The sequence below is a fragment of the Arachis ipaensis genome, chromosome B07 (genome assembly GCF_000816755.2).
Source record: "Arachis ipaensis cultivar K30076 chromosome B07, Araip1.1, whole genome shotgun sequence".
NCBI classification, from domain to species: Eukaryota; Viridiplantae; Streptophyta; class Magnoliopsida; order Fabales; family Fabaceae; genus Arachis; species Arachis ipaensis.
In genome coordinates, this window is record NC_029791.2 from 125,975,350 (window position 1) to 125,985,294 (window position 9,945).

The window sequence follows — 9,945 nt, forward strand, 5'->3', positions numbered from 1 at the left end:
AATACAAAAAGTATTATAAAAAGAATATTAGAATTTATTTAAATATCTAAAATAAAATAATATAAAATAATATTTAAATTCATATTATTTTCAATAATTTTTAATCTAATATTGAGTAATATAATCTAAATAATATTTAGTTTATTACCATGAATTTTATACAGAAGTGGTCAAATATAAACCCATTAATACTAACTCACTTTCAATCAAAATCAATTTTGTAAAATAATATTACCATCTATGCTTGCTTACAATCAATTATTATGTCGGTTAAGAAAAGAAATAAAGCATAGCATGGCCACCATTAAATTGGTTCTCACAAATTTTTCAGGATATTTGAAGGTGATCCATGTGAGATCACTACACTTTGTGAGGCTGAATATCGTCAGCATATTCTTCAGCAAACTCTAGAGCAAGTGCAGTTAAGAAAGGTAAGATAATAATATACTCATAAGTTTAGGGTGTTAATGGTATGCATTAACAAAGCTTAAATGAAAATACACTTCACAGTCTTGTTTTGAACAGAGTGTCTTAGAAGAAGAGTTTAATTTTGGTGTATCTGATCAACAGGTATGTAAAGGTTAAGTTTTTCTCACCTCCATGAATTTGTTTACATATATATTTCCCATTTTCAAATATATATTGGATTGGCACATCTATTTAAAAAAAAAATACAACAAAATATAGAATTTGATGAGAATAGAACTTTTGCATAGGATTCCAGATTAAGATTATTATTTTTATATCAGGTGAATCTTGCAAACACGGTAGATGTAGATGGATTATTTGTTGGCGAGACATCAAATAATCCAGTAGAGTGGCTCCCACAGGAAGATCCAAATGTTAATATTCTCAACTTTGTTGATGCCTATGCTCCTGCTCTTCTTTGGTAACATTTAAATTTAAGAGTAATATTATATACATTATTTTTGTGTACAATTCTTTTGTATACCTTCTACTTTTAATATCAAAAGTGATTGATAAGAAATAAAAGATGAAAATTTTATATACTATTAAGAATAGTGCAAATATCATTTCTCATTTTTCCAATATTCTGTGCTCTGGTAAGGGGTCAACAATCACATAGTGCTGTTGTTGACATGTTAGGCACAAGTTCTACCCTTGTGCCTTCTACAAACACCCTTCAACTTCAAATGAATCCAGATAATAATAGTTTAGAAGTCTGCACACTATCTCCTGACTTTGGACAAGTTATAGATATCAATGGTTCCTCTTGGGAGCAACTCCATGATTTAGGTACTAATTACTAGCTATTTGTGTGATTAGATTAATAGATTATCACTTTAAAGAGAAGCATAGGTTTGAATTTGATCTTTGGAGCAATTTTGATTTGGTGGCAGGGAATGGATCTTTGTCAATAGCAGAGGCAAGGGAGCAAGAACAACTAATTGAACAATATCTGTCTCAATTTCCTTCTTCAGATATCTTAATATCCGATCAACATCATCAAATATGATGAATGCCATCTTAGTTTAATTTGCTTCTAGAAAATAAAACATCTTAGAGTTACTTCTTTTTTTTTTTCTGGATGAGACAAATTAGTTTTTGATTTGCTAGTCTGCTATACATACAAGTTAGTTTCTTTCATATCTGATGTCAGTTTCTAACTTTCTAGTTTCAACTTTCAAATACACCTTTTATAATCACATGCTAATTAATCAAAAGTATGAAAATAAAAACAGCTTCGGTTTTTATGTGCCTGTTATAACTGATTCTGAAAACAATTATTATATTACAAATTGGTTTATTATGGTTTCTGCTTTCTGGATAATGAAAAGGAATAGCTAAATTTGAGGCCTAATAAGAGATGCCAAATCATATCAATGAACAAAAAACGGTTTACAAAATTCCCATTTGTACAATGGTATATAATCATTAAAACAACTAGTAAAATCACCATAACTTTCACTTCTATGTCTAGGGTAATCTCAGAAGGATTTACATTCTTAACTCAAAAGGCTAACACTGTTATCATGTGTCCATATCCTTGATGATCATTAACACTATACCCTGCATCACAAAAAAACACATATAATTCAAGTTACCAAATACTGAATTTCAAATTTAGTTACACTCATAATAGTTAGTTATGTTAACTGCATTTGACATTATAATTGAAAATCAGCATTGAATGGACTTCACAATAAGCATTCAGCACGTAGTTAAAGTCATTAAAGTAATAGTCCCTTACCTATATAGCATTACTCATAAAAGTTTTCTTCATAAAAGTCATCTTCAAAGCTTGAATTCGGTATCTGAGGAGGGGAAGGAATATTTGCCACATACTTGAACTGTTACAACACAAAGGTCATTCAAGTTCAAATAATGAAAGGTAATAACAAAAAGGAATGCTAACATACAATGTAAAAACGCACACACACACACCTTATGCTGCTTGTATTTCTTCCTAATAGCTTGGAAGCATGCTCCCCTTCTTACCAAATACAAGTCATGTAAGATCAGAACACATTCTTTCAACTGAAGTGAATTGTATCCAGTGCGGTCATAAAGGGTTAAAGTCTGAAACAAGCAGAAAAAAAAAACATCATCATAAATGCCTTAAATCACAGGTTAAAATCTATAACAATAATAATATAATATTAAACGCATACCCAGGGGTTTGATTCAGGTGATATGATAAATCTAGCAAGAAATATAACAGCAGCAGCCACCAAAGAAGGCAAGAACTTCAAACATCCATATTCCAACAAGCTTAGTTCAGCAAGGTAATAACACAGAAACTCAAACTGCAACTTTTGACCCTTTTGACTCTCACAAGCAATCTCATTAAACCTCCTGCAATCCATAATTACAAAACTATTAATCAACTTCAATTCCAATTGGGATCTATAATATGTTACATTTGCAACAATAGAATAATAATTGGACAAAGTAATTACCTTAAAAAGGTCTTAATAGTTGGGCTACCCATTTCAAAATTCAAAGACTTCAGTATGTTAGCTTCCATTTCCACTACCTATAATGATATACCAATGGCACCCTAACTGAGTGGAAAATCCACCAAATACCAAAACAAAATTCAGTGTTACAAAAGCATTTACACGTGACTATGAAATATTTACCTCTGATTTCTTGTATGTGTTATCAGTGATAAAGCAGAACTCCTCCACATGAGGAGGATTAATTTCTTCATATTTCCTGAACATTAGACACAAATACAAATAACAACACTTTAAAACTGATTAACATCTAGCAAATGATTGAAGTTGGTGAAGCCTTACGCAGCAATGAGCATTGATGAAACACCGAGCAACTGAAGATAAGGCTTGGTGACACGATTCATGGAGAGATACCTATCAATGTAAGAAATTGAAAGATATAGTGTGTCAGAGAGAAGCTTGTATTCCTCTGCAACTTCCACTAACCAATCCACCAAAATCCCTCTCATGTTTGCAGTTACATCTTTCTGAATCCTCTCAAGATAATCAACTCTCGGTCTTCTATTCATCTCCAACTGAGAAAAAAACCAGCACTCATCAGAATCAATACAAGACCCACCCCAAAAACACCAACATGAAATGCTAAAAGGTGCAATTTTTCTTGAGACCCAGAATTTACCTCCATCTTCCGAAGGTACACATAGATATCAGAGGCAACAGGGTCAACATTGAGCTTGTCATCTTCATCATCAAGCACATTCTCTTTCTCCTTCTCCACCTTAACCTTCACAACCTTCATGTTCTTGTCGGTGACAGAAGCTTTCTTGGGCTTGGCATTGTTGAGGCATTTGTATTTTGGTTTCCGAGTATCCAAAATTTCAGTAGGAAAATTGGTAATGTCACCCAACACAACGCGCTTCCTCTTGAGGGGTTGAGTCTCAGTGAGGTTTGCGGTGATGGCCCTCCTCTTTGCGGCGGCACGAGTCTCCATCTCTGAAGGTGGCTCTCGTTGAAGAAAGGGGACAGAGAAAGCGAGAGGGTAATAAGGAGCAGAGAAGAGAGGAAGAGGGTGCCAAGTTTGAAGGGAGGGATATTGAAAGAGACAACTGGGATTTATAGCATAATAAGGATGAAGCATGAAGAGCGCCATTTGAGGGAAAATTTCAAAACAGAGAAAAACAGAGAAGATTAATGAAAATGAAAATAGTTTGAGAATTCAGAGTGCCGCTACTGGTAAAAAATGAAAATGGGTTGACGAAATTTTGAAAAAATGAAAATGAAATGTTGTGAACAGTGAAGCGTAATTTGTGTTTTCGTGTGGCGGGGGCGCCTTACTTTTTCGGATTATTAAATTAAGAAAATATGAGAAAACAATTAATTTTATAAATAATGTGTACAATAAACTTAAAAAAAACATTTTAAAAATTAAAAATTAAATTTTTAATTAATTATTTAATAATTATTTAAATTCAAATTTTGAAATTTAAAAAATTAGAATTAGTAGTTAAATTCATTCATACTACATATGGTCCCTACACCTAAATCCTAGCAGAGTTGTCACCCTCCATCTGCTACCTACACCCCACTGTGCGCCTCATAGTCCCCATCTCTCCTCATAGTCGGCGGCAATCATCCGAATAACTACCAGATATCCTCTCTATCTCGTGCCATCGCACTCTCACCTTTGTCATTCCACTCCCTCCATGCTGACCGTGCCGCCACCGCCGGAGGAGACTGCTGACACCACCAAAGCCAACATTCGTGCACTTGTTCATCCGTAGCAGGGATGAATCCATCCGCAGCCACACCTGTGTCTCCCCTTTGCCGCGGCAACATCCGTCGGATGTGTCGTTGCTGCCACAACCACGCGCCAATTCTAGCCGGAGCGATGGTATCGGGATTTGTGACGGACTTGATCGGGATCCACTTGATCTTCAGCGCATTCGTGTTCGGATTGACGATTCCGAACGGAGGGGATTTCGTGTCTGGGTTGTTGTTACCGCTGTACTTCGCTTCGAGTGAGTTGAATACTGACTTGCCAAAGATACGTGGCGGGGAGGCCGGTGCATCAGATTCAAGATATTAAGAGGGCGAGTGCTTTGTTTCATGGTGTTGCGGATGTTTTCAGCCAACTTGGTTTTCTTGGATTTTGCTCCATTTACACCTTCAAGGTATATACATCAACGAACGAATTTAGATACTGAATGTTCAATTCACTAGGTATATAGATACTTATTTAAATTCTTAATTGGATGGTTATTTTGTCTGATTTAGCTTAAGTATATACAATTAACAAATGTTGAGTAGTCAGGTAACTTTGATGATGGTAGTCCATAAGTACCCAACTCAGATAACTTTCTGAGCTAGGATTTTGCCCCCGATGTGATATTCGCAGCAGCCTTCATGGAGTTCCTGAAGTACATAGTCTATGTCACCGGACTCTACACCTTTGAGGAGAGGCTGAGGTAGCCCTTGCTTGTATAATTGTCTTGCTATTGTGGTATACTTCGTGGCTTCCCGTTTAATTTGCTTTGCCTCTCTTGGGTTCTCGGGTAGGTTGCTGTTGTTGAGGTATTGGAGAATTGGGAAGGTACATGAGTGCTGGTTCGTTATGGTAAGGTTTACCAATGTCATGGTCACGATAGATGGAGCCCTGATGACTTCTTGGATCAGCGATCGGTTCCCAAGGGCCGTCTTAGTACTCACTAGTTTGGAGAGCAAATTGGCTCTCGCCTTTCATTCCCGGTGAATGTGTTGGACGATTACTTCGTCAAATCCGACCATAAATCCTTTGACTTTGGATAAGTACTGTTGCAGCAAGGGATCTCGTGTTTGGTAGTTTCCGTTTACTTGGCAGCTAACCACTTGGGAGTCGCTGCAAACTTATAGTTTGTTCGTCCCAACTTCCCTTGCCAGTGTCAATCCAGTCAAGAGGGTCTCGTACTCGACTTGGTTGTTGGAGATCGAAAATTCGTACCGAATGGATTGTTCGATAGTGATCCCATTCTTGTTTTTCAATATTATCCCTGCACCTCCGGAATTGGTGTTTGATGAGCCGTCGACGTGGAACTCCTATGACTCTAGGGGTTCACTTCCAGGGATCATTTTGGCAACGAAGTCCGCCACGGCCTGAGCCTTAATCACGCTCCTGGGTTCGAATCTTATCTCGTATTGGGATAGCTCGACCGATCGGGCTAGCATCAGTCCTGTCAGGTCTAGCTTTTGGAGCACTTGCCTTACAACCTAGTCCGTTCGGACCGTAATGGGATGACTTTAGAAGTATTATCGGAGGCATTGGGATGCCATGAGTAGCGCATTTCGGTATTTTGGAAGACTTTGCTTATGAAGTATAATGGGCTTTGTGTCATTTGGTCGTCTTTCTGGACAAGTGCTGCTGCTAACGCCTATTCGGTTATGGATAAGTAGAGGACATGGTCTCTCCTATTATGGATTTTGAGAGTATGAGTGGTTTCGCCAGCACTCTTTTGAAGTGTCGGAAGGCCTCCTCACACTCGAACTACCAGTTGAAGCTTATGCCATTTTTCATGAGTTTAAAAAAGGGATGACTTTTTGGGCCAATGCTCCGAAGAATCGCGAGAGGGCGGCAAGTTATCTCCTATAGTTTTTGGACATCCTTGAGGTTTGCTGGGATGCTCATCTCGAGAATGGCCCTACACTTTTTCTGGTTTACTTCTACTCCGCGCTATGTGATCATGAAGTCCAGGAACTTCTCAGCTTCCATCCCGAAAGCCCATTTTGTGGAATTTAGTCTCTACACTCATTTGGGATTGACATTTGACACTGTTTCCGAACACATCAGCAGACAGGGGTGGCAAAACGGGTTGAACCCGTCGGGCCGATCCGCTAAACCCGCTAAAAAAGGCGAGTTGGGCTAGGATTTGGAGCTCGCCAAATTAAAAAAATCCACCAAACCTGCACCGCCAAAATAACCGTTTGTTATCCAATAACAGGAGTCGATTTGTCTATTTTTCCTAATGGCTGGTGACTTAGTTGAGGTTTAAGGATGATTAAAGTGCACTATGTCCTATAAAAAAAGGTCAGAATAAAAAAAGGGTCAGGATCGAATAAGATATTTATCCTTTATTCTATTATTTTTAGTCTCTAAATAAATATTTTTTATTATACGTTACACGCATTTGAATGTACACTTTGTAAAAATTGTATAAAATCTCCAAGTAAATTTTGAAGAGTTTACCAATTACCATGAATTGGGTGACTTAATTCTAAGAGAAGCGGAAAAGAAGCGCGCCGTCCCCGCCATATATGAAAAACACCAAAACCAAATCTCACAAAACACACTCTAAAACCGAAACCGAGTAGCGGCATTTCAAACCCAAACCCACTTTTCCTTTTTCAGAAAAACACTTCACTTTGGCGCTCTTCTAATTCTTAATTATTATTAACATGTTCCATTATTTTAACATCACAATCCTCAATCCCCACTCCACACTCCACACCATCGGATCCTTCTTCATTCTTCTCTCTGTGGCTCTTCTCTTCTCTGTTCCAATACGTACCACTCTTAACGGAGATGGAGACACGCGCCGCCACAAAGAGAAGAGCCACCGCCCCCACCCAACTCGAGATTCAGCACCTCAAGAAGCAGCGTGTTGTCTTGGCCGAACTCCCCAATTTACCCAACCTCATTCAATCCCCCATTAACAACAGGAAACCCCATTCCACCATTGAAGCAAAATCACTCAAGTTCCACGATCCCAGTCTTATTGACGCGCCTTATGTTGCCGACATACATAGCTATCTTCATTCAATGGAGGTTGGTATCGCCCTTTTCTTTTATTTTATTTTCTTCCTTCATTCTGGTGTGTCAATTTTCTTAGATTTGGATGCTCTTTTTCTTGTCAGATGGAGAAGAAGAGAAGGCCAATGGTTGATTACATTCAAAAAGTTCAGAAAGAAGTTACCGCTAACATGAGAGGTGTATTGGTGGATTGGTTGGTAGAGGTTGCAGACGAGTACAAGCTTCTCTCAGAGACTCTTTTTCTCTCTGTTTCTTACATTGATAGATTTCTATCTATAAACCCTGTTTTTCGATCCAAGTTTCAGTTACTCGGTGTTTCCTCCATGCTCATTGCATCGTAAGCATTCATTCAACGCCTTTTCTTTATGCTTTATCTTATCAAACTTCATAATTCTAATTAATTAATTAATTAATTAATTATTGTCTTTCCGCTTCTCAATGTTCAGGAAGTATGAAGAAATCAACCCTCCGAATGTAGAGGAATTCTGCTACATCACTGAAGATACATACACGAAATCACAGGTAAATTTAAAAAAATAAATGTGCTTTGTTAATTCTCATTGCTTCAATTTCTTGGATCTTGTTTTGTTCTTTGTCAATCCTCACTCAATTCTTGTTTTGCAGGTTGTACGGATGGAAGCTGAGATACTCAAATCCCTAAAATTTGAAATGGGGAACCCTACTGTTAAGACCTTCCTATCTATGTATTCAGGAATTGCTTCTGTAGATAAAAAAGTAAGCTTGGTTCTACTTTCTGATTTCAAAACCTCTTATTACATTGAATTAACACTAAGTCTCTACCTTTTCCTTTTTCCTCTTGTGTCAGATTAAGCATTCTCAGGTTGAATTTTTGAGCTGCTATCTTGCTGAGCTAAGTCTTTTGGACTATGATTGTGTGAAATTCTTGCCTTCTATGGTAGCTGCTTCGGTTATATTTCTTGCCAGATTTATTATCTGGCCTGTGGTGCATCCTTGGGTAAGTATTTGACTCTCTTCTACAAGAAGTTAGGTTCTGTTGCTCAAGGCACTTATTGAATTTACTACATTTTGCAGACTTCATCCTTGCGCGAATGCTCCGGTTATACATCGCTTGAACTTAAAGAATGTGTTCTGATCTTACATGACTTGTATTTGTCGAGAAGGGCAGCATCTTTATCAGCTGTTCGGGAGAAATACAAGCAGCACAAGGTGATCACCTTTCCTTTCTGTTTGTTTTTGTTATGGCAAATTGAGTAACACTAACTCTTGATGCTTTTGTCACTGTAACAGTTCAAATGGGTTGCAAATCTGTCTTCCCCACCAAGTATACCAACTTCTTACTTTAGAGAAGAGTGATGCAGTAAGAGTACCTCATTGAATTTGTTAAGTGGTGGGAGGTTGCTATGCTCCTCACAAGGTGCATGGCATTTTTATCTATGCTATGAAAGGAGCTATTAATTTGGCATTTGGCTATCAACTTCATTGGACCAAACACCATTGGGATTGGGATAGTGAATGGTGCTCAACCGCATGGATCTCAGCATATGGCACAACACAGGCCAAATCATTAAACAGTCGCATGCAAAAGTGTTTTTCCAATTTATTGGTAGCGGATTCTTTGATGATAAAATAATTCATTATTCATTAATTGATTACTTTCATAGATTCATAGTGTTGAAATGTTTGCTCTTCAATATGGATTCTCCAAAGTTTGAGAATACGATATTTTCCCTCGGGTGAGATGATTTCACTAAATAATTTAACATCAAGAAAATATGTTGGCAAAAAGTTCGAAGAAACATGGAGCTAATACTCAATGGTTCTTGAAATTGCAGACCAAATTCAAATTGCACCCTCAAATTTCAATTAGCCAACAAGGATTCTCAGATTTAACATTGTGACTCGTGTTAGTTTCCGAGCTCATTTTTATTAGTGTGAACTGACAATAGAAATGAAAAACAGTTATATGATATAACAATTTTGGTTTAGGCTCGATTTAGTTCCTTTGATTGAGCATATAAGAGTTCCAAATTTTCCAAATTGATATGTCATTGTTGTCTTTGTATGTTGGGAAGTAGTAGTCAAATTTTTAGGAGCTCCAGTAGTAGTCAAATTTTTAGGAGCTCCACATGGTCTTAGTCACATAGAATTTGAGTGAGGACTCCAATTTAGATAAAGGCGAGAAACTTTTGCACTAGTGTGGTTGTGGGATGTGTCTTGTGTTTTGTTGATCTTAGACCATAATTTTAAAAGGAAAATGCTAAT

The 9,945-nt window shown here is 37.4% G+C and overlaps 3 protein-coding genes across 9 annotated transcripts; 2 read left to right on the plus strand and 1 right to left on the minus strand.

Moving 5' to 3' along the window:
• On the plus strand, positions 244-1,633 carry LOC107608590. Of its 7 annotated transcripts, none has more exons than XR_002350628.1 (5): positions 249-431; positions 511-570; positions 750-889; positions 1,070-1,257; positions 1,362-1,633. XR_002350628.1 is itself a non-coding variant. In XM_021106645.1 (3 exons), the coding sequence occupies exons 1-3, from the start codon at positions 841-843 to the stop codon at positions 1,475-1,477; spliced, it is 315 nt and encodes a 104-aa protein (XP_020962304.1). In that variant the 5' UTR covers positions 254-840; the 3' UTR covers positions 1,478-1,633. The 7 variants fall into 7 exon arrangements, 1 of the variants encoding a protein (XP_020962304.1); XR_002350626.1 differs by having other exon boundaries at positions 250-431; positions 526-570; XR_002350627.1 differs by having other exon boundaries at positions 244-431; positions 511-889.
• LOC107606384 (putative cyclin-A3-1) lies at positions 1,811-4,111 on the minus strand. Its single transcript, XM_016308450.2, has 8 exons — positions 3,601-4,111; positions 3,264-3,496; positions 3,105-3,180; positions 2,922-2,998; positions 2,634-2,817; positions 2,407-2,541; positions 2,213-2,312; positions 1,811-2,031 (listed from the first exon to the last, which is right to left on the minus strand). Exons 1-7 carry the CDS (start codon positions 4,069-4,071, stop codon positions 2,223-2,225), a joined length of 1,266 nt encoding a protein of 421 aa, XP_016163936.1. The 5' UTR covers positions 4,072-4,111; the 3' UTR covers positions 1,811-2,031; positions 2,213-2,222.
• LOC107608527 (putative cyclin-A3-1) lies at positions 7,242-9,449 on the plus strand. The gene is made up of 7 exons (XM_016310295.2): positions 7,242-7,716; positions 7,806-8,038; positions 8,148-8,223; positions 8,326-8,436; positions 8,528-8,677; positions 8,755-8,889; positions 8,971-9,449. The coding sequence occupies exons 1-7, from the start codon at positions 7,474-7,476 to the stop codon at positions 9,034-9,036; spliced, it is 1,014 nt and encodes a 337-aa protein (XP_016165781.1). The 5' UTR covers positions 7,242-7,473; the 3' UTR covers positions 9,037-9,449.

What these genes read in the sequence shown, in the direction of transcription:
- LOC107608590 (XM_021106645.1), top strand. Translation starts at nt 841, where the DNA reads ATGTTAATATTCTCAACTTTGTTGATGCCTATGCTCCTGCTCTTCTTT. An exon ending in TATGCTCCTGCTCTTCTTTG is followed by an intron (nt 890 to 1,107) that starts GTAACATTTAAA and finishes TTGACATGTTAG; the next exon opens with GCACAAGTTCTACCCTTGTG. An exon ending in GGAGCAACTCCATGATTTAG is followed by an intron (nt 1,258 to 1,361) that starts GTACTAATTACT and finishes ATTTGGTGGCAG; the next exon opens with GGAATGGATCTTTGTCAATA.
- LOC107606384 (XM_016308450.2), bottom strand. Translation starts at nt 4,071, where the DNA reads ATGGCGCTCTTCATGCTTCATCCTTATTATGCTATAAATCCCAGTTGT. An exon ending in ACACATACAAGAAATCAGAG is followed by an intron (nt 2,999 to 3,104) that starts GTAAATATTTCA and finishes ATATCATTATAG; the next exon opens with GTAGTGGAAATGGAAGCTAA. An exon ending in AGAAATACAAGCAGCATAAG is followed by an intron (nt 2,313 to 2,406) that starts GTGTGTGTGTGT and finishes GTGTTGTAACAG; the next exon opens with TTCAAGTATGTGGCAAATAT.
- LOC107608527 (XM_016310295.2), top strand. Translation starts at nt 7,474, where the DNA reads ATGGAGACACGCGCCGCCACAAAGAGAAGAGCCACCGCCCCCACCCAA. An exon ending in GCTATCTTCATTCAATGGAG is followed by an intron (nt 7,717 to 7,805) that starts GTTGGTATCGCC and finishes TTTTCTTGTCAG; the next exon opens with ATGGAGAAGAAGAGAAGGCC. An exon ending in ATACATACACGAAATCACAG is followed by an intron (nt 8,224 to 8,325) that starts GTAAATTTAAAA and finishes CTTGTTTTGCAG; the next exon opens with GTTGTACGGATGGAAGCTGA.